The sequence below is a fragment of the Oryx dammah genome, unplaced genomic scaffold (genome assembly GCF_014754425.2).
Source record: "Oryx dammah isolate SB20612 unplaced genomic scaffold, SCBI_Odam_1.1 HiC_scaffold_10, whole genome shotgun sequence".
NCBI classification, from domain to species: domain Eukaryota; kingdom Metazoa; phylum Chordata; class Mammalia; order Artiodactyla; family Bovidae; genus Oryx; species Oryx dammah.
In genome coordinates, this window is record NW_024070194.1 from 24367225 (window position 1) to 24395198 (window position 27974).

Genomic DNA, 27974 nt, shown 5'->3' on the forward strand with positions numbered 1-27974 from the left:
CCTCCCTCCCACAGGACCTGCTGGGCAAGTCCTTGCTTGGTCCTCATCTGTTACTAGGTGTCAAAGTGTCAGTGCTGGGGGAACCAGGATTCCAATTAACTGTGGTCTCACTTGGCTGAAGGTTGGCTAAAGACCTGCTCTTTCCTGTACCTCCTGTCTCAGGTGGTGGCAATCTACACCAGGGTGGGGATAATTTCCACCTTGAGTCAGGTGGGTCCTCGAAGAAATGATAAGCCTGATAACTGTAATAACAGCAATAATAACACCAGTCATGGTGTACTTATGATGCTCCATACTCCAATGTGCTAAGTGCATGATATTTATTTTTCTTTTTAATTTTCACACCAGCTCTATGAGGTAGATGCTAATAATTATATCCATTTTGCAGATAAGGAAACTGAGGCTCGGGGAAGCCAGATAACACAGCCAATAAGTGGGTGGCGGTGGGACTTAATCAGAGAGGGTATCATCAAGGCACACGTTTTGGTCCATGCTCCCCACCAGTCACCCTTCTGCCTGCCCTCTACCGACTGCCTTATGTTGCCCTTTCCTTGCTCTTCATGGGAGTTAACTTACTCTAAAGTGTGAGTGACTGCGAAGCTCAACTCATCAATCAAATATTTACTTTTTAATTTTAAACTCTAGTTTATCCAAATGCATGGGTCGTTGGTGGAGTAGAGGGTGCATGCGTGTGTGTTCAGTCACGTCAGTCATGTCGGACTCCTTACGACCCTGTAGCCTGCCAGGCTCCTCTGTCCATGGGACTCTCCAGGCAAGAATACTGGAGTGGGTTGCCATGCCCCTCTGCAGGGGATCTTCCCCACCCAGGGACTGAGCCCATATCTCCTGCATCTCCTGCACGGCAGGTGGATTCTTTATTGCTGAGCCACCAGGAAGAAGCAACTTACACAGTAGCAGCGACCAAGCAAAAAGGCACCTTCCCTGTGTCTGTGCCCAGGGATGAGACGGGTGCAGAGGAAGACCTGCTGACTCCCCTTCCATCTACACAGGCTGTTGCTCTAGAGACAGTGAGAACATCACTTCCAGCTCTGCTAGGTTGTGAGTAAGCCCTTCCAAGCTCTTCCATGGAGACTGTTCATCTCCAGCCCTAATGACCAGCCTTGCTCTCTGCATTTCCAGGTCTTGTTTGGACTGGAACAATTTAAAATGCTCTCTCGTAATTACAGAGGTTGTGCAGGCGGGGGCTGAGCCTCCGGGAGGCCACTGGACCTGCACGTCTCCGCCACAGCCAGCAATTTCAGTAATGATAGTCATGCCTGCCGTTTATCTTTGGGGTTTCCAGAAATACAGGGACTTCTCCAGACACTTGTGACTGTCTGTGATATGAGTGATTCAGTCTGCGTCATCCTCTGAGGCCGTGAAGACCACCGTCTGGACAAGCCAGAGCACTTTCGGTGGCCATTCAGGGAACATTAAATTCAGATGAATTCAGACAATTGACAGGGTGAAGAAGACTTCAAAGCTGCAGCTGGAGAAAGACAGTTTTTCCAGGACTCAGGGATTTCCTGGGATGTAGGACTTCCAGTTTTAAAAACAAGAAAGTCCTGGCCAAAGCAGAATGATTTGGTCACCCTATTCCTGGTGAACCCAGGGAACTGAGCATACGTTTTCTTTGCTCCATCCATAAACTGTGCCAAAAATAGTTTTAAATAAAGGTATGACTCAGATAATAAAGAACCTGCTTGTAATGCAGGAGGCCCGGGTTTGATCTCTGGGTTGGGAAGATCCCCTGGAGAAGGGAATGGCAACCCACTCCAGTTTTCTTGCCTGAGAATTCCATGGACAGAGGAGCCTTGGTGGGCTACAGTCCATGGGGTCGCAAAGAGTCAGACTCGACTGAGTGACTGACACTTTCATTTTCACTTTCATATATGAGAAGAAAGAGCTAAAAGAGTTAAAAGAAAGAGTAGTTTCTTCTTCTGCTGCTGCTGCTGCTAAGTCGCTTCAGTCGTGTCCGACTCTGTGCGACCCCATAGATGGCAGCCTACCAGGCTCCGCCATCCCTGGGATTCTCCAGGCAAGAACACTGGCGTGGGTTGCCATTTCCTTCTCCAATGCATGAAAGTGAAAAGTGGAAGTGAAGTTGCTCAGTCGTGTCTGACTCTTAGCAACCCCATGGACTGCAGCCTACCAGGCTCCTCTGTCCATGGGATTTTCCAGGCAAGAGTACTGGAGTAGAGTGCCATTGCCTTCTCCAGTAGTTTCTTCTAGAAGGCACTAATGTCCAGATTCAAGGTGCCCACATCCCCATAACAATAAAATTCAACGTGAGATGAATACTCATCAAAGAGATGAGTATTTAATTCATCTGTATCCCCACTGCAGGTAAGAGCCAGTGCTGACGAGGTGGGTCACAGCTGATCTTTATTATAAATCTGGTATTATAGGTTAGCTCTTTATTTACCTCTGCACAAACACAAGCTAAGTTTAATAAGTAATTAAAGGAGAGTTTTCTATGGGTAAGAAAAGGAAGAAAAGGAATTGATTTTGTATACATCTACAAAACAGGGGGTGGTGGCGGGGTGATCTGCTTTCAAGCACAGCTGGATTCCGCAGCTCAAGTGACGTCACCAAGGGCTAGGATGGCTATGCAACCCAATTTGGGACGTTTTCAGTTTTAGCCCAGAAGTATCCACACTCCAGGGAAAGCTGTCTGTCCCAGGCACACTGGGCCGGTTGGTCTCCCCTGGAAGAGCCCAGGTTTTCTCTCTGCTCTGCCCTCCTCGGGGTCAGCATCTCGCTCAGATCCCACAAGGCGGCCCCTCAAACGTTTGTTCGTCAGCCAATGCCAGGCGTCTGCCGCTGTTAATGTCACTACCTATTTTTTTAAATATAAAAAAATCTTACTCAAATTTTATTTTAAATCTTCCTATTTTTCGTGCATTTACGTTTTTTGTTAAGCTTCCCAGCAAACCTTTTTTGGGAAGCAGTCCATCTATAAATCCTAAGTCAATAAATACATCACTCTCCTTCCCACAGGTGTCCTGGTGGAACCAGTGTTCACGACAGACCCGCCGGGCTCCCCAATGAGCAAAGTGAACTCTAGCCGGAACAATTGCATTTGTTCCTTTAAAGCAGTCAGTGAGCAGGACATTAGATACTTTTGTGTGACTGTGAATCCCTCTCAAAAAATTAATTACTTTTGAATGAAATATTAGTTCAAATTAATTTTAAATCAATTAAAAATTAATTCAAAATACCAAATTCAAAATTCAATGGAATAGTTCACCAGCATACGTAAAAGAAAAAGAAAAGATATATGAAATATTGGTGAGGGTGTCCAAAAAATGGGATTCTTAACCATTGGTGGGGAGAATGTAGCTTCAGTCACCTGGCGGAATCAGCCAGAGCAGATGACTCACAGATCCCGTGACCCAGCTCTGCTAGTCTGTTCCTAGTGGGAGACCCACCAGAGTTAAAAGCATTCACAGCAGCATTTTCTAATTAAACAGAAACTGGAAACTACCAAATACCCATCAATAGTAGGGTGGTTGGTCACACAATTCAATAGTATATAGCAACGAAAATGAAACAAACTGCAACTAAGCACAGCAAGATGAGTCAGAATGTTGAGAAAAAGAGGCCAGTGTTGTGGAACAAGTATACTATTTTGTTTTATAACTTTCCCAAACTGGCAAAACCAACCTATGGAGTGAGCTTTTCAGGCAATGATTACTCTGGGAGGTGGGGTGATGATGTGAAGAGCACCTCTAAGGATCATGATCCTATTTCTTGATTGATTTCAGGTGCAGAGACTCACTTTTTGTTCATATTGTGAATATCCTGCATAGCTATCATACTTCAGTAGAAAACTGAAAATAACTATATGCACATAATCTTGATCATGTTTCCCTTGTCCAAGGGTTGTGGGGACCAGGCTGATAGTGACCCCCCATTATCCCATCTCAACTGAAATGTCACCATCACAGCCCCATGAATTCTCTATGGACCCTGTCACTATCTCTCTGGGGGTTGCTTTCTCTGGCTGGTGGGTTGTCACTTGCTTGTCTGCTTCCATTGGTTGATTGTGTTGTCTCTGCTTTGCCTCCTCGCCTGTGAACACAGGAGAAGAGGAGGCTGTCTGTCTTCCTCCTGCTCTGTGCTCTGTTTCCAGAACAGTGTCTGGCACAGAAGCAGAGCTGAAGCTGAAGCAGTCCTTGTATGGGCTGGATGTTGAAAGAACTGGTCAGACATCTGTCCACAGAACAGAGGTACAGAAGTGTGTGTAGTGTTTATATCCAGGCAGAGGAGAGCATGGAATAGGTGGGTGATGTTTTACCTTTTCCCGTATGTAGTTCTTTATTTTCAAATCTGGGATCAGGAATAATCACTGTTAACCAAAGGAGCATTCTGAGGATGAGTCGTAGGCAGCCAGAGAAAGGCTTAAGGAATGACACTGATGGTGAGCACCCTATAACCAGTGGTAGGGACGGGAGGTCACAGCTAAGCAAAGGCTGGGAAGAAATGCCACCTAGATGAGTCCACCCTGCGTCCCTGGCACTCATAGGCCCTGTCTGGCTGAGGATACGTGGGCAGGAGCTGTAGCAGGTTTCTATAAACACATGACTCTCTGTGGGTGTCACAGACCAGGCATGACAGACTCTGCCGATGTCATGCCTTCACACGCAGGCCTCCAGCCCGCCGGACTATTTATACCCCTGGAATGTCACTGGGCCCCCAGGAAGCAAAGACCCCATCAAGGTCACGGCCACTGCCCCGTCTCAGCCCTGGGCATCCGAGAAGCCCCACTCAGGGTTATCACCAGGTCCCTCTGAAGATAAGGAGCCTCCGCTTGGCCCCACTAATGGTATTATTTTAGGGACCACTCAGAAGGACAGGCTGGGATGGAGGCCCAGGTCATCTGTCATCCTTGCCTTCATCAACACGCAAAACAAGAATGGAACAAAGGCCAGTGCTTGTTTGAAGGGCTGGAGAGGCTCCGCTGAGCTGGAAAGTCATTCTGTCCAAAGAAGCTTGGGAAAGGCATTTGCTTAGAACAACTCTCCATCTCCCCCTGGATGGCCCCACCCCCTACCCACAGGCCAAGTGGGTTGCCAGGTGGAGGGGCAAAGTCATTGCTTCCAAACTCAGGGCTGGACAAAAGGCCTAAAATGATTTCTGCTAAAACATCCTGAAGTTGATCAGATCTGGATTCAGTTAGAAGGGTCAGAGCTCAGATATGTAGTTTCTCTGTTGGTTTTAGCTATCCAAACCATTTTTATTCAGCATTTCTTTAACTTCAATAAGTTGGACATGTACACGCAAGCTTCAAGGACAAGGGCATGGGTCTCTGAGCAAGTTGTGACAACATCTCACCCCCACCTTCACCCCCCACTGTCCCTCACTCCCACCCCACACACAGGCACAAGCTTTTCCTGGAAATTATTTAGTCTGTTAGTCAGCTCATGGCATTAAATAATGACGTGAGTTTGGAAGAAGACGGATCTGAGGTCAGAGTCATCCTTCTTAATCTCCCCCAGTCCCTTCCTTTCCCAGAGCAGGAAGAGAGGAAGGAACTACAGGGTTGGGGATGAAAATCAGAGGATCACTTTCAATGCTCCATTAACACATGCTCCTGGGCACTCCTGAGAAAACATCTCACGGATGATCCCAAACTGTGACCCAAATGCCAAAGAGAACAATCAGGTGGAGCTGACAGACAGCCCCCAATCTCATCTTGATCTGAACTGCCAGGCCCCAGGGGTTAGGGTTAAAGTCCTCACCTACCAGGAACAGAACCCAAGTCTCCTGACTCCCGACTTGTTAACAACATTAAAGACATTTATTCACCAAACCACGTCAAGGGAGCTCTGCTGTGTGTCAAGCCTTGGGTTGGGCATGGGGGACACCACAGCAACCTAGAGCCCAAGATGGACAACAGCCACACAAATAAGGGAAGCATTCAGTTCGTCAGGTCGCAATGAGCTTTACAGAGAGAAAGCAAGCAGGAAAAAAGACAGGGAGGGCCAGGGCAGAGACTGCAAGTCACCCGCGGGCATCAGAGGAGGCTAGCAGGCAAGTTGATTTGGGACAAAGATCTGAAGGAGCTTAGGCAACAGCCTGCAGCTGTCTGGAGGAACAGCTTTCATGGCTGGGTGGCGGGGGGGTGGGGTGGTGGGGAGCAGACACAGCCAGTGCAAAGGTCCCAAGGCAGGAATGCACACTTGGCATGTGGAGACTGGAGTGGAGTGTGTGAGGGGAGGGGTGGTTAGCAGGGGTTACAGGAGGCTGATGATAACCCCAGAGATGGCCAGGCCCTAAGCTGTGGGAGCGGCAAATATATCACCTTATAGAAGGTGTGACATATGTTGGTTTGTATCAACTACTTTCCCTCACCACACTTCTGACACCAAATGTGTGGAGGGCGGGGGTGGTTTCTCTCCACATCAACCAGTTCTCCAAATCTCTTGCTGTCCAGTCACTGTTGTGTCCATCTCTTTGTGACTGCATGGACCGCAGCATGCCAGGCTTCCCTGTCCTTCACTATCTCCCAGAGTTTGCTCAGACTCATGTCCATTGAGCCAGTGATGCCATCCAACCATCTCATCCTCTGTTGTCTCCTTCTCCTCCTGCCCTCCATCTTTCCCAGCATCAGTCTTTTCCAATGAGCTGGCTCTTCACATTAGGTGGCCAAAGTATTGGAGCTTCAGTTTCAGCATCAGTCCTTCCAATGAATATTCAGGGTTGATTTCCTTTAGGATGGACTGATTTGATCTTCTTGCTGTCCAGTTGTCTCTACAGTCTTCTCCAGCACCACAATTCAAAAGCATCAATTCTTCAGCGCTCAGGCTTCTTTATCGTCCAAATCTCTGGATATCAACAATTCAATTCAATTCCAACACCATCTCCCCAGAGAGAGCACAGACCCGAGTTTAAATATTCGGGCACCAATTGGAAACCCCAGGTTGTCACCTGTACTTCTATAAATCAGGGGTTTCCACAGCCCCTCTTTGGGTTCAATAATTTGCTGGAATAGCTTTTGTAGGGGTCCTCAATCTCTGGCCCACAGACTGGTACCTCCTGTCAGATCAGCAGCAGCATTAGATTAGAAATAAAGTGCACAATAAATGTAACGTGCTTGAATCATCCTGAAACCATCACACACCTCAGTCCGTGGAAAAACTGTCTTCCACAAAGCTGGTCCCTAGTGCCAAAGTTTCAGGACCACTGGGCTACAGAACTCAGCAAGGTGCTTTACTTACTATTACCCGTTTATTTGATTTCGGTCATACCTGAATGGTCTAGTGGTTTTCCCTACTTTCTTCAATTTAAGTCTGAATTTGGCAATAAGGAGCTCATGATCTGAGCCACAGTCAGCTCCCAGTCTTGTTTTTGCTGACTGTATAGGGCTTCTCCATCTTTGGCTGCAAATAATATAATCAATCTGATTTCGGTACTGACCGTCTGGTGATGTCCATGTGTAGAGTCTTCTCTTGTGTTGTTGGAAGAGGGTGTTTGCTATGACCAGTGCGTTCTCTTGGCAAAACTCTATTAGCCTTTGCCCTGCTTCATTCCGTATTCCAAGGCCAAATTTGCCTGTTACTCCAGGTGTTTCTTGACTTCCTACTTTTGCATTCCAGTCCCCTATAGTGAAAAGGACGTCCTTTTTGGGTGTTAGTTCTAAAAGGTCTTGTAGGTCTTCATAGAACCGTTCAACTTCAGCTTCTTCAGCGTTACTGGTTGGGGCATAGACTTGGATAACTGTGATATTAAATGGTTTGCCTTGGTGACGAACAGAGATCATTCTGTCGTTTTTGAGATTGCATCCAAGTACTGCATTTCGGACTCTTTTGTTGACCATGATGGCTACTCCATTTCTTCTAAGGGATTCCTGCCCGCAGTAGTAGATATAATGGTCATCTGAGTTAAAGTCACCCATTCCAGCCCATTTTAGTTCGCTGATTCCTAAAATGTCGATGTCCACTCTTGGCATCTCCTGTTTGACCACTTCCAATTTGCCTTGATTCATGGACCTCACATTCCAGGTTCCTATGTAACATTGCTCTTTACAGCATCAGACCTTGCTTCTATCACCAGTCACAACATCCGCTGGATCGTCGAAAAAGCAAGAGAGTTCCAGAAAAACATCTATTTCTGCTTTATTGACTATGCCAAAGCCTTTGACTGTGTGGATCACAATAAACTGTGGAAAATTCTGAAAGAGATGGAAATACCAGACTACCTGACCTGCCTCTTGAGAAACCTGTATGCAGGTCAGGAAGCAACAGTTAGAATGGGACATGGAACAACAAACTGGTTCCAAATAGGAAAAAGAGTACGTCAAGGCTGTATACTGTCACCCTGCTTATTTAACTTCTATGCAGAGTACATCATGAGAAACGCTGAGCTGGAAGAAACACAAGCTGGAATCAAGATTTCTGGGAGAAATATCAATAACCTCAGATATGCAGATGACACCACCCTTATGGCAGAAAGTGAAGAGGAACTAAATAGCCTCTTGATGAAAGGGAAAGAGGAGAGTGAAAAAGTTGGCTTAAAGCTCAACATTCAGAAAACGAAGATCATGGCATCTGGTCCCATCACTTCATGGGAAATAGATGGGGAAACAGTGGAAACAGTGTCAGACTTTATTTTGGGTCTCCAAAATCACTGCAGATGGTGACTGCAGCCATGAAATTAAAAGACGCTTACTCCTTGGAAGGAAAGTTATGACCAACCTAGATAGCATATTCAAAAGCAGAGACATTACTTTGCCAACAAAGCTCCATCTAGTCAAGGCTATGGTTTTTCCAGTGGTCATGTATGGATGTGAGAGTTGGATTGTGAAGAAAGCTGAGCACCGAAGAATTGATGCAGTGTTGGAGAGGACTCTTGAGAGTCCCTTGGACTGCAAGGAGATCCAACCAGTCCTTTCTAAAGGAGATCAGCCCTGGGTGTTCTTTGGAAGGAATGATGCTAAAGCTGAAACTCCAGTACTTTGGCCACCTCATGCGAAGAGTTGACTCATTGGAAAAGACTCTGATGCTGGTAGGGATTGGGGACAGGAGGCAAAGGGGACGACAGAGGATGAGATGGCTGGATGGCATCACTGACTCAGTGGACGTGAGTTTGAGTGAACTTCGGGAGTTGGTGATGGACAGGGAGGCCCGGCGTGCTGCAATTCAAGGGGTCGCCGAGAGTCGGACATGACTGAGCAACTGAACTGAACCCATTTATTATAAAGGATATAGCTCAGGGTCAGCCACATGAAAGAGATGCTCGGGACAAGGAGGTGTCGGGGAAGGAGCATGCGGCCCCCAGGCCTCCTGATTGCCACCTTTCCAGCACCTCCATGCACTCACTCATCTGGAAGCTCTCCAGCCTTCCTCCAGGTCAGGGGCGGGGCTGCGAGTTCCAACCCCCTCAGTCACAGGGTCCTTTCCTCTGTTCAGTGTAGCTAGCTCATTTGCATAAACTCAGGTAGGGCTGAAAGGAGCCAGTTACGAAAAACCTAAACTTCCTATTCTTCCCATCACTCAGGAAATTCCAAGCCTCTTACAAGCTGTGTGCCAGCAACCAGAGACCAAATCCAAATATTTATCTTTTATTATGTCCTGCCTTGCAAAGGATTGAGGATGTTGAGATGGGGAGATTTCCTAGGTTGTGTGGGTGAGCCCCTATGTTACCACAGGGTCCCTGGAAGAGGGAAGGAGCAGGGCTGGAGAGAGTTGTAAAGAGATGCATAGATGTCCCAAACGTCTTCGTTGAACAATGACAGTGGCAGAGGGTGAATCAGACACTGGGCAGTACTCCTAAGTTCTCGTTCTGTCCACTGGACACGGGGCCAGTTATGGAAGCTTGGGGACCCAGAGCAACATGGAAGCACTCAGAGCCCCGGATGGCACCCAGGCCACATGCTCTGGGGGTAGCTGATACAATCTTACAGCACTGGCCACCGGCGCTAGGACACGACTATGGCCACGCTGCCATTCTCGCAGCCCTGAGGTAGGGCCAGCCCCGGGCCTGCATTCCATGGAGTGGGGGGCTTGAGACCTGGCTCCACTCGGCCACCTCCTCTGCCACCAGAGAGCCGTGGCCAAGATGGGGTGGGTCGGAAGGACCCAGCGCCAGGAAAGAAGGCACTGCCCGCCTGGCCCAGGTGCACTTCGCCTCTGTCCAAACAGCTGTCATGACTCCAGAGACTTTGGAGAGCTCTGTGTTTTTCCCCTTCTATTTTTATTTCCTCAAATCTAAGCCCAAGAGAGGCTGGTGCCAGAATGCTGGAGGGATGTGAGCCAGGAGGACCTGATCCACAGGCAGAGGACACCGTGTCTGGAAGAGGTCACTGTGAATATCCCTGGACAAGATGGATGGCCTCCAACCTGGGGCTACGAGAAGGCCTGGGTCCTGGGAGAGGGCAGGGGAGGTTGCCTGAGGGGGAAGACCCTGCAGCTGATTAAATAAGGGAGCTGGACTTTGAGCTAGCGCTGACCCCAGGCCCCTCTGCCCAGCACACACTCCCTCTGTGTAATGAGAATTCACCCCTTCTCAAATAAACATCTGTAAGAAGGCAGCCAAGGTCTTTTCCCAGGGGTGGTGAGAGAGCCTGTTCTCAGCTGCCTCTGTGTGTCACCTTGACTAGATGCTACTTCCATCTCAGAAGATAGAGAGGTCTGAGTGTTCACCCCACCTCAGCTTCTGCGTATGAGGAGCAGGAAGGGGCTCACCTGGGGCAGGAAAGATTAAAATGCCACTTTCTCCGGGAAGCCCTCCCGTATTGCTTCATTCAAGCCCCTGCCCCGGTCTTCCTATCACGTCCTCTCTTGCTCTTGGCACGTTCCATGGCCCTGTCGCAAGGCCCTTTGGCAGCTTTCAAAGCGTTTTCCTTGCTGCCTTCATTGCTGCCTGACTCACTCTGCTCTGGCTTCCTTGCTATTCCTCCAGCCTGGCAAACAAGTCCTTCCTCAGGACATTTGCACGTGCTAATTCTTCAGGCAAAAATGCTCTTCCCCATGGTGACCCCAGCACCTTTCCCTGACCACCCTTTCTGAGAGCCTGGCCGCCGACACCACCCTCCCTTCCCTTGCTCATCGTTGTTTTTAGTTGCTGAGTCCTGTCTGATTCTTTGTGACTCCATGGAGTGTAGCCTGCCAGGCTCCTCTCTCCATAGGATTTCCGAGGCAAGAATACTGGAGTGGTTTCCTTCTCCAGGGGATATTTCTGACCCAGGGATCGAACGTGCATCTCCTGCATTGCAGGCGGACTCTTTACCACTGAGCCACCAGGAAGCCCCTGCTCATTATTACTCACCACTAAATGGGAGGCACAGCAGATACTATGCTCGGTGCCCATGGTACTCTTAGGAGCCTACAAAAATATTTTAATATTTTTTAAGGAGAAGATAAAAATATGATGCAGCCTGATTTATATTCATCTTGATACCAACACAGTCATAATAGAAAACCTGTGTTATTTTGCTTGGAGGAAGAAGCCCAGGTGGCCACGCTGTGGTGCCAGACACTATTGGTTTCCTGTGCCCCGGGAGGATACATGCTTCCCTAAGCAGAGGCTGTGCTTTGCTCCTGTAACTCCAGTGTCCGCAGCCCGGTACACAGAGGACACACAAGGAACTAGTGAGTGAGCGGATGAAGGCTTCTGGCCAAAAAGGATGCCTGTGCTGCCCTCAGACACCTTTGCTCCTGCAAAGGGACCTGTGGTTTGGCCATTTTTGTTTATAGTCTTCCCTCCCCTCCACAGCTGACCAGCCTTTCCCCTGTACTGCATCTGGGTCCAGCATACCTGGGTAAAGGCTTGGAATGGGTGGGGGAAGCTGGGCTGGGCTCCGACAACCCCCTTCCAGTCGTGGGGCAAGGAAGGAGCTGCAGGGCTCACACAGGAGCACTCACAGCAGCTGGGGGCACTGTGAGGACCATGGAGGTCAGCCAGGATGCCCAAATTCTACAGCAGGAAAGCAGGTCAAGGTCTCAGGAGAGGGACAGGCAGCTTCATGATGAGGGCTGAATGGTGGTCCCCTCAAAAGACACATCCGTATCCTAATCCCTAGGATGTTGGAATGTGACCTGACTTGGAAGAAAGGTCTTTGTAGACGTAACTAAGGATCTCAAGGCAAGATCATCCTGGATTATGTGGGTGAACCCTAAACCCAGTGACAAGTGTCCTTCTAAGAGACACACAGGGGAAGGAAGGACACGGAAACTTGGAGAAGCCATGTGAAGACAGTGGCAGAGACTGGAGAGGTGCAGCCACAAGCCAAGGATGTCAGCAGCCACTGAAGCTGCAAGAAACACAGCAGCTGCCTTCCCTGAAGCATCTGCAGGGAGTGTGGCCCTCCTGATACCTGGCTGACACTTACAACCTTTCAGAATAGTGAGGACACCTCTCTATCATCCTCTGTGATGGCAGCCTTGGGAAACTGATACACCCAACTTTTCCAAAAGACATGAACAGAGGGAAGGACCCAACATGTACGTGTGAGAATTTTCTGAGCAGGCGGCCCCACAACCACTGCTAACCCTCCCAGCCTCCCAGCGAGGTCCACACATTGTCATCACCAGGTAACGAAGTAGAAATCAGGTCAGGCAAGCTATACTGTATAGCAGGTGGGGCTATTGGGCCCAGCCAGCGGGGAAGCTAAAGGTTCAACGTCACATTCACAGATGAAGTCCCTCAAGCCACTTGGAAGCGGAAAGGAGACCCAAAACCCAAGCTTGTGGTCCAGGAACTTAGCGTGCATTCAGGGACAGATGTAGGGAATTGGGGAAGGTCATTTGGAGAGTTTCCCCACATTTCACAAACAGACCTAGGAGGCTCTAAGATAAACATAGGGTCGAGCCTAGATGTTGGGTCCCAGGTCTAGCAATTATTAGCTGGTGACGTTGAGTAAACACCTTCACCTCTTTGTGCCCTCTTAGAATGGCCACTGATAACATCACGCCAAGTGGTGGTAGCCATGGTCCCTGACACAGGTGCCCACTGAGTGGGACGAGGAGATGAGGCTTCAAGGTGACAAAGAGCAAGAGAGGTGGGAACCAGGAGGGAGTAAGGTGCAGGCCAAAGATGATGTCACCTGCAGTGCTTTAGCCAGACACACCTGCCTGTGGGGATCCAACTGGCAGTCTATGGGGAAAGTGAGCCAGAGAGCAGCAAAGGCTTGTCCTCTTCCCTCTGAAGTGTGGCTCACTCAGTCAGGCTTTTAAAAAATTTACTTATTTAATTTTGGCTGCACTGAGTCTTTCTTGGTACGTGGGCTTTCTCTAGTTGCAGCAAGTGAGGGCTACTCTCCAGCTGCAGTGTGAGGGCTTCTCATTGAGGTGGCTTCATTTGCAAAGCAGGGGCTCCAGGGTGCCCGGGCGTCAGTAGCTGTGGCCCAAAGTCTCAGAAGTTGCAGTACCTGGGCTCTGCAGCACAGGCTCAGTAGTTGTGGGGCACAGGCTTAGTTGCCCCATGACATATGGAATCTTCTTGGACCGGGGATCAAATCGATGTCCTCAGCATTGGCAGGCAGATTCTTAACCACTGGACCATCAGAGAAGCCCTCTCAGTCCAGCTTTTACTTTCCTACTCTTAATAGAGACATGGGCATACATCAACAGATAACCTACACTTTTAAAAACAGCAGCTGACGTTTGTGCCTTCCTGAACTAGACAACAGGGAGCAGTGAAGACTGCGGCTACAATTGCGCTTGGGCTCCAGCCGGAGCCGCCACGCAAGAACGGGGCCTGGGAGAGGCCAGATTTGCCAATTGCTCAGGAGAAGCCAGAATTTGAGATTTTTTTTCACCCCAGTCTTCTGATTTTCAAAAACGTGTTGGCAACGAATTCACTTTTTAAAAATGTATAAACACCATGCACGCAGGAGGAATAAGACACGTCTGCAGGCCGCATCTGGCCCTCTGGTGTGCGGCTCTGGTCTCCAGCCTGGAAACAGAACAAAAGCTGGATCACGCATCGGGACAATGACAAGAGGGTTTGGAAACCAGGGGCTGGAACTTGTTAGGAGCGGCTGCTTCATTTGAGGCAACAGGGAAAGAGCAGGCAGCCGGGCCAGGGAATGGGCCCAGATTCTAACATCCATCAGGTGACCTCAGCATGCACTTCAAAGTGGAAAGGGACCCGAGCGACTGCTCCACACTGCATGGCTACGGACTGCTGCGTGCACAGCAGGCCCCTGGCTGCCTTCGCCAGGCCCGTTGGGGGCCATCCATGGCTCAAGCCGGGAGCCAACAGCAGCCCCCAAACCGCTGAAATAATTTGCACTAGACAATGCTGGGCTCTGGGGCCTGCGTCACTTTAAAGTTTTGGGTGTACACTCCCCCTACCCCCATTACTATTTCTTTTTCTTTCTTGTGCCTCTGTTTTATTGGGATGACTAAATCTTTCAACTATGTTAGCAGTAAACACAGCTAATTTACCCCCTGCCTCTTTGAAACAGCTGCTGACAGCTGCACTGTAATTCAATCAAGGATCTTTGTAGTCAAGCCTACCAAATTCGCATTTGTTGTTTGGTTCCATCTCTCCTGCACGGAGCCCCACACAGCTGTACCGAATACTGATGAGCGTCCCTTTCTCCCCCAGGCCTGGATGATAAACAGCGTGTTAATGGTGGAGGCTAAGGCAAAGAGTTCTCAGCAGACCAAGAGAACTCCAATATCCAGGCATTGGGAGAAAAAACAACACAGACATACACAGGCCCAAAACCAGAACCAAATGTCTTCTTTTATTGCAAAGTCAAAACCCTTTTTATTTTGTCTATATACAGCATTTTCTCTGAGGACTGCTCTATGCAACGGCTGAAGGTACATCGTTCTGACCATTTAATAAATAGTCTTAAATAAGAAAATAAACAGGTTGGAGGAAAGCAAGCTTGTTGTCCTGAACAAGGGATTGGAGAGGGTCTAAAATGAGCTTCAGATGGACATAAATAATTTCTTTGTTTTGTAACAGCTATTTACAGGTTTCAGTGTACAAATGATGCTAGGGGTGTACGTGGTGTGAAAGCTTGCAGCAAGAGGGAATCACGCCAAATCCCCAGATCTGTCAATAGACAAAACAAAATGTAACAAAAACAGCGACTCTGACTCTTCCCCATTGACCAGGCAGAGTGAAGGCTGCAGCCCAAGCTACTGAAGAAGAAAAAATAAAAGAAAATTAGAACAGGGCCCCGTGTTTCCCGGAACTAACTTAATCAACATGGAGAGACAGTTCTTCACTAGACCAGATCCAAGGGGCTGCAGGCATCCCCTGGATAACCCTGTTCTTTGTGCACAGACAGCCTGGTGGTCTCCAGGGCCCATGGTGCAGCTGGAGGCTGGGAACCTTCTGGCTAAGGTGAGGGAGGCATGTACCAAGGACCATGTCAGAAATGGTACCTTCCAGTCAGAACACTCTCAAGACAGCTTCCTCAGCCTTCCATTTGAGATGCATATCTGCACATCCTGCTCCTAGCAGACCTCCCACTGTGTCACCTTTCCCTTGCTTCCAGGGGCTGATTCTTTTGCAGGGTCCTCCTGTAGGGGTCTGCGAATGAAAACTGGTGACTACAGAGGCCCTCATCAGAGCCCAGACTCTAGGATGCTGCTATCAATGGCCAATAGAGGAGTCTGCTTGGGGGATGGATGACCCTCCTGCCCACCCACCCTTGTTAAGAGCTAGTGTGCTTCTTAAAATAGGGCTATGGTGGCCCTAACTCAGGATTGAACTGCAAGTTTTGTCCTGACTGCTTTTCTCTCACTGCCACCTCTCACTGACTTCCTACTGGGGGGAGAGTTGGAAAACCAGTTCCAAGTGTCTGCCAGTGCTTCACACACTTATCTTAATTTCTGCCACCAGGCACCTGGCTGAATGATGGAACCTACTTATCCTTCAAGGTCAACACACTCCCAACTCCAAGGAGAAATTTTCCCTCTCCTTCACTGGACAAATCTTGGCTTTGGGGTGAGTCTACATAAACAATGGGCCTGGGCAAGCCTCAGAATGAAACTGGAATGGCACAGAAAGGGGGCCTCCACTCCCTCTGCCAGCTACAGCTTCTGTTTATGAAATCAGAGTAAATCAAGAAATGGGGATAAATTGTTTAGGAAAATATATCTGTACCATCCTAACCATTTTCATTCATTTGTTTTATTGTGACATTTATTACAGGGACTTCTGTGTTCGTCTTCCTCTCGCACAAATAAGAGCGTGCCCACCCCTGGCCACACCCCCTTCCTCCCGCTGCTGGTGGCTGGGCTGAAGGGTGTCGTAATTACCCCTGGGAACGAGTCAGTGCACGGTTGAGACTTCACAGCCAGTGATTGGGGCCCAGCAATTTTTCTTGATATATATATATTTTTTTCCTGTTAGTTTTTGCCTGCAGCAGCATGTAGGATCTTGTCCGTAGGATGCTGATGAAAATCGGATCAAAAGCCATCTGCCTCTCAAATTCCTTAACACTCCTACAGCATTATAGTTGGGGACAGGGAATGGAAAGGCCTCACAAAATGCAGGTGGTCTGCTGGCTCCTCGCCGAGGAGGTGGGAGGTGCTGGACGGTGAGAGACCCAGGATCCAGAAAAACGTGACTCGGAAGCATGTGACTTCCGGGAAGAGCTAGTGGCAGCCACAAGCCCGGACAACCATGTTTCTGTATTTCTTCAGGATGACGTTGGAGCTGTCATCGAAGTAGAGCACGGAGATGGCATTGAGCTGAGTTGGAGCACAGCAAGGCTTGGGCACCGTTTCTGGGTTGATGAAGTGCACCTGGAATACACCCCAAAACGGTGGTGGTAGTGAGACCTGGAGAGTCACTCCTCCCTGGCCTCCATATTTCTGTAAGGAACAGGTGCTACTTGGACAGAATCCCTACTGGTGACACTCACTGGGCACTCCCAGTTCTAAGCACTTGATGGCTAACTAACTCAGTTCCGGGGTTATCCTGGACTTACAGATGAGAGAACCAGACCACACAGCGTCACACAGCATACAGCTAGGAAGATACTGGGGGCCGGGTCATGCTCCCTCATGAGGCTGTCCTCTTTGACATTCCAGGATGTTTGACAGCATCCCTGGGCTCCACTTCTAGAAGTCAAAGGCACTCCACCCCCACCCCTCAACTGTGACAACTAAAAATGTCTCCGTACGTGCATGCCAAGTTGCTTCAGTCGCCTCTGACTCTTTGCGACCGTTGGACTGTAGCCCACCAGGCTCTTCTGTCCATGGGATTCTCCAGGCATGAATACTGGAGTGGGTTGCCGTGCCCTCCTCCAGGGGATCTTCCTGACCCAGGGATCGAACCCATGTCTCCTGCAGCTCTTGCATTGCAGGTGGATTCTTTACCGCTGAGCCACCGAGGAAGCCAGACATTGTCAAATATTCCCTGGGAGGCAAAACTGCCACAAATTGAGAACCCCTGGGCCAGACAACGGTTGGTCTGCAGGTCAAACCCTGCTCTGCCACATGTTTTTATAAATAAAGTTTTGTTGGCACACAGCCACACACATTCATCACACAGCGTTTGTGGCTGCTTCTGCATTATAACAGCAGAGGTGAATAGCTGCAACAGAAAACTTATGACTCTTAAAGTTAAAAATATTTACTATCTGGCTGTTTTCAGAAAAAGATTGCTGGCCTCTGGACCAGGCCTTTCCTGTCCAAGAAAAACAAATGCAAATCACAAGTGTAATTTAAAATGTTCTAGTAGCTACACTCTACAAAATGAAAAAGAAACAGGTGAAATAAATTTAAATAATATAATTTAACCCTGCATTTCAAAGCTATTATCACTTCAATATACACTTAACATAAGTCATGAATGAGATATTTTACATTTTTTTATACTAAGGCTTCAAAACTCAGTGTGTATTTTATAGTTGCAAAACATCTCAATTGAGATTGGCCACATTCAAGTATTCAAGAGCCACATATAAAAGTGGGTACCATATTGGATGATCTGAGTCTAGGCTATATTACATGATTCTGCCTCGGTAAACACCCTTAAATGGCTGAGCCACGAAATCAAGGCTAGGAGGCACAGATGTGAACTCTGGGAGGGAACTAACTCTCAAGCCTGCCTCACCTGTAGGAAGCCCAGATGTTGTGGAGCAGAGGATGGGGGAAGCCTGTAAAGGTGGATGCTGACTACCAGGAACAAGCCAGACTGAGGCAAGGCCAGGACAACTGCCCTTAGGCACAATGATGTTTATTTATGATACTTTTAGGAGCCCATGAAACTGTTCTAGCTGCTTTTAAAACTAGGAGAAATAAATGCACTTCAGAGTTGAAGATCATACACAATGATCATACTTATATGTTGTGGAGGAAGGGCCCAGGAAAGCAACAGGGCCTAGGGCTCCAGAAATTCATGACATGTTAGAGACCTGCTGTGGCCCCAGCTTGGAGGGGCATAAGGCCGGATATGGTGGCCCTGCTGCAGCAGTGGGCCACACCCCGGACGGCGCGCAGGGCACACTCACCAGCGTCTGCACGATGGCGTGGTTGGTGGCGTTCATGTAGGAATTCAGAGGGAAGGCGCACTCCCCCTCACAGTAGTAGGCGGCATAGCCTTCGGGTGCGATGATCCAGTCCTGCCGGGAGAGATCAGAGAGCGTGAGGGGGCGTGGTCAGGTGAGGGGCGTGGTCAGAACACTCGGAGAGTGGGAACTGCAGGGTCCCACCCTCCAGGCCGAAACCCTCCTCCTGTGGGGCAGATTCCGAAGCTCCCAGAGGTCAAAGGCATAGCCCACCTCCTTCTGGGCAGCTGGGGCTCCTGCAGAGGCAGAAGAAACAGGAGGCAGCCTTTCTCGGTCCAGTGCGTGAGTGCTCAGCCGCTTCAGACTGAGACACTATGGGACTGTAGCCCGCCAGGCTCCTCTGTCTATGGGACTCTCCAGACAAGAATACTGGAGTGGGTTTCCATGCCCTCCTCCAGGGGACCTTCCCAACCTGGGGATCGAACCCGCGTCTCCTGTATCTCCTGCACTGCAGGCAGATTCTTTACCTACCCAATGAGCCAGCTGTGAAGCCCTTGTCCCAACAGACAGTAAAAATGAGGGAAAAACCAGGGGGCTGGGCTGAGCCCAGAATGCACACTGGCTCTTCACTGGAAGGCGGCACAGACAGGGGTGACCGGGGGTATCAGTCTTACCCCTGCTATGTGGTAGCACACGGATGATCTGTTAACAAAGCCTTCAGACCTCGCTTCACCCAGCACAGTGCCCGATACACTGTGCGACTCAACAAAGGATGCTTTGTGGTCAGGTCAGCACAGAAATGGCGCTCTAGCACTAACTACACCCCTCAGGGGCTCAAGTGCACCTGGGGGCTCCATTCCACACTAGAATGTGAGCAACCCCTTAGACTGTGGATGTTATCCTAAGAGTGAGGACAGAATCCCAGGAGATCTCCAAGCTGTCTGTGTGCACAAGAGCCCTGAGGGCGTATCTGGGAACACTATCCTCTGGGAACAATCTGGACCCTCCGATGGAAATACAAGCTCTGTGAGGGAAGAACAACAAAACCAGTGGCCCTGGTAATCTCATGACAACACCCTCTCCAGGGATATTTGGGCTTCATGAAGGCAGGCAGCTTGCTATGCCCAAGGCTGCATCTCCAATGCCTAGAAAAGGACCCAGGAGGTCATAGAAACTCATCGACAGTTGAGATACTCTTTTTCGAGGATTCATCCCTTGCCCTTTGCCCTGCTTCAGCTAAATGGTTCCAGAGGGGGTCAGCCATGTTCCTAGGACATGATCCCAGCCCTATAATACCTGATTGGTTCAGGAACAAGCACCTAGCCTAAGCTGGGCCAATTAGCCCCTTCCCTGGGAATCTGAAGCACAGATGGGGGAAGGAGGGGCAGACAGACACCACAGAGGGTGGGGGCCCACCCTCCAGGTGGCTGGATTCCAGCACATGGACTTGGCCATATCTGAGGGAAGCAGCCAGTGCAGGATGCCAATGGGGTTCACGTGGAGAATGAGGTTCACAGTCCACAGTGTTTGGGCTTCCGTTTCTAGCCTGAGTCTCTAGCAGAAACCAGGTTTCTGCTCCTGGGTTTCATGAGGCATCCCTGCAGCCTCGTTAGGACATGAGGCTTCCCAGGTGGCTCAATGGTAAAGAATCTACCTGTCAATGCAGGAGACGCAGGTTCAATCCCTGGTCAGGAAGATCCCCTGGAGGAGGAAATGGCAACCCACTCCAGTTTTCCTGCATGGGAAATCCCATGGACAGAGGAGCCTGATGGGCTACAGTCCATGGGGTTTCAAAAGAGTTGGACACGACTTAACGACTAAACAGCTGGAATCTCAAGAGATGAGAACCACGGCTCACTGCACATAGGGGACCCAGTGCCACCGCCATGGTGGGGAGCACAGGGGGGCCCATACCAGAGGCTCCCGACACCGGGGCAGACCCAGCCACCCTCCTCCTTACCTGCCAGCCCAGGTCCCGGAAGCTGACGTATAGCTCGTGCTTCTTACATGCCTGTCTCTGGTCGCTGCTGCTGTTTTCTGCAGTGATGGGGAGCAGAGGTGCAGTACCATGGGGAGGGAGAGGAAACACACGCATTAATGCTTCCTCAGTCTAAGGCAGTGGCGCAACCCCAAGCAAACTTTGGGAGCTGGACACAAAGGTCATTCAAGCATCTGTAGCCTCAAAACTCATTTCTACCCCCTGAAAATGGCCTCCGTAGGGGAGGTACCAAAGCCCCCATCTCTCACACAGTCTTAATTGACAGCTATCCCTGGATCCTCCTGTGCACACTGTTTTCTCTGGTTTGGTTGCTGATGTCTGCCTGGATTCCATGTGGGAATCCATGTCCATCTGCATCCCATCATGCCTGAATGGGGGTGTCATGCCTGAATGGGGGCAGGGTAGGGGATGTGCTGCTTCCGCTCAGCCTCACTCCTCGAGATGCTCAGCCCCATGGAGGGAGGCAGGAGAAGGCACAGACAGGGCCTGGGACAAAGCCCCCACCACTGAGAAGACACGAGAGGGCAAAAAGTCAAGTCCCATTGACCTTTCAGAAAAACACAACACTGAGGTTTCTCTGCGGAACGAAAATTATGCACTGGGGTTTTCCAGAAGTATGTAGAGTTGGTAGGAATTTGGGGTTTGGAACTGAGCAGTTGTAAACATGCAGGAATATCTGTTTCTCTGTCTCTCTCCTTGTGTCTATCTCTCTCCTTGTGTCTATCTCTTTCTCTGTCTCCCTTTCTCTCTGACACAAACACACACTCTGCTGCCGCTGCACAATCTTCCCTGTACCCAGAAGCAAGAGAGATTCTTTTTTTTTTTTCTTAACCACAATCTCTCTCTCTTCCATCTAAAATTTCCCACGGGCTTTCTACTGGCTTTTTTTTTTTGAATATTCCTAATTTTACACACATCTTTATATCTAGAGTTGAGAGAAGACATTTTAAAAAATGTACAAACCAGTGAGGAAATGACAATTGATTATGACAGAATGGCCTATAAGTTTCTAGGAGGGAGAGATCCTGGCCCCTAGGAAACACTCAGAACCAGTGAGATGATCCCAACGAGGGGGGCAGGCAGCACCGGCCTTCGGGTGCCTCGGGCCCTCATTACCTTGGTGCCCAGTATGCCATTCATTCATTTGTTTGATTGTTCTTTCACACAAATTGTTACGGAGCATCTATGGGTTTGCAGATACTGGTTTGGGCACTGGAGCGACAAGTGTGAATGAAGCATCGAGGGGCTTATCTTCCAGCAAGGGAGGCAGATGATAACCAAATGAGTAAACACCAATTACGTTCCATCTAGATGAGCATCAAGGAGGAACTAAGGGAGGAGAGGAGGATAGGAAGAATGTGCTGGGGGCTCTGTGCTGCGGGTGCTAACCAAGAGCCTTCAGAGGAAGTGGTGCTTGTGTAAGAACCGAAGGAAGTCAGATGATGGGCCAGGCAGGAGATTCCAAGGATAAGGACAGGGTGGGGTGGAGAGGAGGGTTAGAAGTCAGCAAGAACCAGGACAGGAGTGGTGGTGGGCAGAAGGACGGGAATGAGGCGGCGATGCTGGGGTCGGCGGTTGGCAGCGAGGAGGGGAAAGGTCTGCACTGAGCTCCACCGCTGGGGGTGAGGGAGGTTAGGGAGGATGGAGCAGGAGTGGGAGTCCTGGGCCCCTCTTCCTCACCTCAGGACCTAACCTGAGGGCTGAAAGAGAGCAAGAACACCAGCTATGAGGGTAGCAGGGCTGCTTGAGGGCCTGGTGGTCATTCATATGCAAAGGTCAAGGCCAAGGGACCCCTCAGAGGGGAACCGAGCAACCTCCTGGACCATTCACGCTGTGCCATCTGGAAGGCACAGACACTGAGCGCAAATCCAGGAAGGCTTCCATCGCTGGGACCACGCCTGTAACCCCAGGCAGCAACTCCACAAGCCTTCTTCCCCTCCTTCCCTGTAGACAGGCAGAAGGGAGAGGGGAGAGACAGGAGTGACCTCAGCTGTGATGCTGTGTGAAGGAGCCTCAACAAGACAAAGGTCTGAGCACTTTAGCCTGGGCAAGGGGTGTGGCAAAGAAGCTGTGTGTTGAGAACTAACATTGCTGGCTGTTTGGTGCCCTGAGTAAAGAAGAATCTGAAGGTACGTGCAGGCTCACTGAGAAGAAAGTGCCTTAATTAATTAGCAATGTCTAATCAATTATGAGTAGGGGCCTCAGTGCCAGTTTCCCCAACCCTGAAAACAAGGCAGTGATATTTGGCTTAATGTTGAAGCCCTAGGCCCCACAGGCCAAGGCCAAGAGCAGCTCCTGAAGCTAGTTGTGGGCATGTCAGTATGGGCTGGGCCCTGGCTCTGCCTTCAGGGACCCCAGACACCTGGCTCCTTCAGGCTCCCCTGGAACATGGCTGCTCTGGGAGGAAGTGGTCAGAACTATTTCACTCTGACCTCTTCTTAACAGAAAGACAAGGAAAATGAAGAAGAGATGCTCAAGAAGTGGACTCCCAGCTGGCCTGCCCTCCTGCCCTGCCCCACCCACCCCCAGCCGAAGCGGGCAGGCAAGCAGGAGCTGCTTCATCCACCTCCGCAAGCCCCGCCTGAGCAGCTGCCTGGACTCAGCTCCCACCCCCACGGGTCATCTGGTGAGGATGGCTAATGACCAGGGAGTTGGGTCCAATGGGGGTGGGAGAAGGAAGTGGAAGGGAAGTGAGGATCCCAGCTTCTCACCCCAAACCACAGTCTGAAGGGCAGTTGAAGGCCTTTGGGGGGCAAGGCTGGTCGGCAGAACATGTCCAGTCCCTCCAACACACACAGGACTCCCATGAGAGAGGGGCTTCTACTTGTGTGCCCCTGCGGGAGGATTCTTAGCCCATCACGGGAGGTGTGTGTATGCTCAGGCGCTCAGTCGTGTCTGACTCTTTGTGATCCCATGGATGCAAGCCCACTACGCTCCTCTGTCCATGGGAATTTTCTAGGCAAGAATACTGGAAGGGGTTGTCATTTCCTCCTCCAGGGGATCTTCCTGACCCAGGGATCGAACCCATGTCTCCTGCATCGGCAGGCAGATTCCTTACCACTGCACCATCTGGGAAGCCATTATGGGAGGAGGTAAGGCACTTTCAATGGGCATGTGCAGGCAAACACACCCTACGAGATTCTGGTTTTTTTAAGACTGTGGTGGGGCCCAGGCTTTGGTTTTTTTTTTTTTAATTAAACTTCCAGGCAGGATTTAGGTGAACTTCAAACAGGACCAGGAAGTAGAAATCTAGAGCAAGAAAGCAGATCCTAGTCAAGGTAGACGAGCTGTCATGTGAGGTAGTGAGGGCCCCGTCCTGGGGGTTATATAAGTGGAGACGATGGCAGTTTGGTAAGGATGTGGTGGGGGAAGCTGGGTGTGCAATTCTAAGACTTTGAGGGCAGTCCCTCCCCTTTCATTACCTTGGTTAGACCATTACACCTGACAGGCCTCTGAGACATGAGAGATTTTGCAAGGCTGACATTTGCCAGCACTTCCTGCCTGCCTGACATGGAAAAGCCTCTAGCAAGTCTCCCTACACTGACCCTCTCCAAGCACCCCACCCTGCTCCCCACCATTCTCAGAGCAGCCAGAATGAGCTGCTTATCAACCCCACCCCACATCACAGCTTGAAACCCTGCAAAGGCCTCCAAATTTGCTTTGGATGAAATTCAAACTCACGATGTGGCTCCCAAGAGGACACTTGACTCTGCTCACTCCCCAGCCGCACCCTCCCTGTCCCAGCCACGTGGTCTGACCTCCACTGGCCGCCAAAGCTGCCATGAAAACTCCCTCCACTGTGCGTCCCACTGTCTGGAGTGCTGGTCTCCAGCCCACCCAATCTTACCTTGGGGGCACCAGCTTGACCCTGAAGAAGTCTCTGAACCATCCCCTAAAGAGTCCCTCATCACTATCTCCTGGCTCCCAGGGCTGTGATCAGTGTGCCTGTGAATGACAGCCCCCTTCTGCCCACCTTGCATGAACTGTGGGCCATAGCTGGGCTTTCGCTGTTGAACTCCAACCCCCAAGAACCTGGCATAGAGCATGCTTAAAATACAAATGAAGAGATTTTGTTGCTTTTTAATTGGGGGGATCAGATTCTACTTGAGCAGCCTATAAAAGAGTCGATGCACCTGCCAGAAAAGAATTCTTACAAAATCTCTGCGCACAAACTCTGGAACCACACAGACTCACTGGAGTCCATCTGGCAGGGCGCCCTGCTCTTAAGAAACATCACCAATCACAGTAACTGTATTTTTGATTTTCTCTGAAAAGGAAAATGAACAGCAATTCTGGAAATGACCTTCCAGGTAAGGCAGAAGAAGCTATTGACAATATATGTGGATCTGAGGGTGGGGGCTGCTCTGCCACACCCCCTCACCCTTCTAAACACCCCACGCTCCCTTCCACACTTCCTCCCACCAACCCCAGGCCTTTTCCAGCTCATGATGAACCCAGAGCTGGGAAGGCTCTACAAGAAAATCTTACCATCCATGTTCAGCAAGTGTTAAAGTTTGCCACGAGTTTCAAATGCATTTCACTTAAAGAAATAAAATTAAAGATATAGCAACTCCCCCTCACTTTTTCTCCCTCCCTTCCTCAGGATGATGGGTGAAGTCTTCCCTCTGTGTATGTTTTTATAGTTTTCCTTCATTTATTTGTAGCTCTTGTTTTGTTTGTTTAGAAATTTCACATGATTTGGCATTCTGTGATACTCATGTTCTGCTACTTGCATTTCAAAATGAATTTATGACACAATTTACACAATGAAGATGGTGAGCTCTGGGCAGGAAGGGATTCTGTGGGTGGTGCTTCCTGCTGTATGGGTTCCAAAACCATCTGTGGAGCACATGCATGGATGTTGAGCCACCCCTGGCTGGAGTCCCTGTGGACTTCTCAGGGTCCATGGAGTAAACCCCCCATCCCGGTGTACCTGCGACGTTGGCCACCCGCAGGGCTTCCTGGTTCTTGGGCGTCTTGGAGCGATTCTGGCTGCGCTGCTTGCCCCCTGTGGAGCGGGTGCTGCGGAGGTGGACTTCAGTGGCCTTGAAGAAGGCCACCATGAAGGGCTGCTTGTTCTGGGGCCCTTGCCGCCCGATCAGGCCCGCCAACTTGGGGTTGATGCTCTGTCCTATATGGGAAGCAGTCAAATGCACAGAACAGGTGATTAGTGGGAAGGGCTGAACAGATGTCACGTTAGTGAACCTCACAGTGTCCATCCGTGTACTCGCCACTCCTCCATCACAAGCATGGCCTCAGCTCTGCCTCTACACCAGGTTGTCCTAGGAACTTGGAATACAGTGGGAGTCACAGAGAGAACTCCCTGGCCTCTGGGCGTGCACACTGGTGGGGAAGGCAGGCAGGAATCATGCAGGGCAGGGAGCCCGTGGTGATGTGTGCATGGAGACAAACGGAGCCGGGAGGGGTGTGACACAGTGTGACTCAGCGGCTCGCGACTGAAACCCCCACCTGACGCCCAAAGGAAGGGGGGTGGTGGGCAGGCAGTGGAACCTCTGAGTCCTGGTCTGACTCCCCATCCCTCTTCACCTGGGCCCAGCCACATCTGGAATCAACTTCACCAGCAGGAGAGACAGCCTTGGAGGCAGGACAGGCTCTGGCCCTGGGCCCGCCTTCCTGGGTTCACATCCGGCCTCTGCCATTTGACACACAAATGCTCCCAGCAGACCTCTGCACACCGGAAGTGCTCATTAGATTAGATGCTAGTTCAGGACAGTGGTCCAGGAGATCAGACAAGTGACATGAGGGCTGAACCCAGGGGCCCTGGCTCCATCTGAGAGGTCTGGGGAATGCAGCAGAGGTTGTGCACAAGCACTGCTCGGTGGCAAAGGATCTGAAGGACGCCAGAACAAGAGGAAGAGGGATGCCAAGAGAATTGGCAACCCTGGATACTGGGTGAGAAGGCGGGTGAGGCAGTCATGGTGTTCTGTGCTCTGAGGGTGGGTCCAGTGTGATGGGGGCTAAGAACAGGCTACCAGCTGCAGCAACAATGAAGCCATTGGTCAATACATACTTAACTCATTATTGAGACGTATTAAAATGTGTTGTTACTCCAATGTTAACTGATCAGAGACATCTCAGTGTTCACTTACATGACAAATTGCCAGCCGCAAGTGTTAATTTCTGCAGAAGTTCCCCCGGTCAATAACTACTACCATGTCCAGTGGTGATAAGTATTCCAAAAGAAGATAAAGCAAGAAGACAAAACAGCTCAGAGAGGCTGAAAACTTGCCCAAGGACAACGAGCCTGGAAGTGAGGGAGCTGAATTTGAAACCAGGGCAGGCTGCTTAATCATGACAGATATGGTCCCTGCAAGTTTGGTGAAAGGGGCTGGAGGACAGCGAAGGCACTGGGCCCAGTCACTCTGGAATCAACTTTACTTGGAGCTCTCCAGACAGGCCAGATGTCCACAAACCCAGACGTCCAAGGACCAGCTCAGCATCAGGGACATTTGCTTTAGCTGTATTACAGCAAATGTTCAAAACAGCTCCTCCACCCACCACTACTTCACCTTAGTCCCTGTTAACGCCAGCTTTCCTGCATTCTTTAGCAGGGTTTCCTCGAGTTCACTCATCTATAATTTGAATGATTCTATAAAAGAAACCATTAAAGTCGAGCCCCTAGGAACTATGCACCACCCCTCTCCCCCGAGAAGGCTGTTAGGGCAAAATAAAAATGCCTCCCTGAAAATCTGATGCTGTTTCAGATCCACTAAATGCAGTCACTGCACCTCTGAGGGAAGGTGTCTGGCTCACTTTGGCCACTGGCAGTACAGCCAGGTCCAGGGTCCCACAGCCTCAGCTGAGAAATGGGAAGACAGAGGGAAGAGGGTCTCCAGGTGGCTGAAACTTACGTCTGCAGGTGACCAGCCCATGAGGAAGCTGCATGCTGGGGCCTCTATTTCCTCATCTGTGAAACAGGGGCAATGCCAATTGTCTCATCCATGCCCTCCCCCACCCCACCCCATTTCTTGCTGTTCAACTCAATTTTTATTTAGGCAGCTGTGTCTCAAACTGACTCCAGCCTGGCCATAGTGGGCGGGGCCTGTATTCTAATACTCAGCAGCCAACCCTCCAGCCATAGTGATTGGTTCAAGTGACCCAGTTGAGCCAATGAATGGAAGTTTCCAAGTGTAGGGTTCAGAGCAACCTTCTCTTTCCCTGGACAGCATTGAGGGAGGAAGGAGAGCCCAGAAACAGCCACCATCTGGCAACCATAGGTGGACTACATCACCAAATGGGGCTGGGCTGGTGGAAGGAAGGGCAGAGAGAACAGCAGACATGTGATTTCTGGTGATATCACTGAGCCACTGGATCAAACCAGTTCTAAAGCTGGCCGGATTCTTGCCTCAATCACCCAAATGAATAAACCTCTTTGATTGTTTAGTACAAGTTGCCATCTTAGAGTTTTTCTTACCCCCTTTTCTTAGAGGCTTGGGGACTAGGGAACGGGGTAGCAAGTTATCTTGGGCCTGGCGGAGCACAGGCACTCAGAGGGTGGGTATGGATTATTCCCCTTCTGTCACCAAA

At 50.0% G+C, this 27974-nt stretch overlaps 1 protein-coding gene across 2 annotated transcripts in view; it reads right to left on the reverse strand.

Annotated features, from left to right (window-relative positions):
- Window positions 1-14672: 14672 nt before the first annotated feature.
- BMP7 (bone morphogenetic protein 7) overlaps window positions 14673-27974 on the reverse strand; it is an 83766-nt gene continuing 70464 nt past the window's right edge. Inside the window, exons 4-7 of one of the 2 annotated variants that reach the window (XM_040248641.1) lie at window positions 25360-25557; window positions 20388-20464; window positions 18431-18541; window positions 14673-16718 (exon numbers count right to left, since the gene is read on the reverse strand). In XM_040248641.1, the coding sequence (XP_040104575.1) occupies window positions 16569-16718; window positions 18431-18541; window positions 20388-20464; window positions 25360-25557 (536 nt within the window). In that variant the 3' untranslated portion in view covers window positions 14673-16568. The remainder of the gene's footprint in view (window positions 16719-18430; window positions 18542-20387; window positions 20465-25359; window positions 25558-27974) is intronic. The other variant, XM_040248642.1, reaches the window with a different exon arrangement.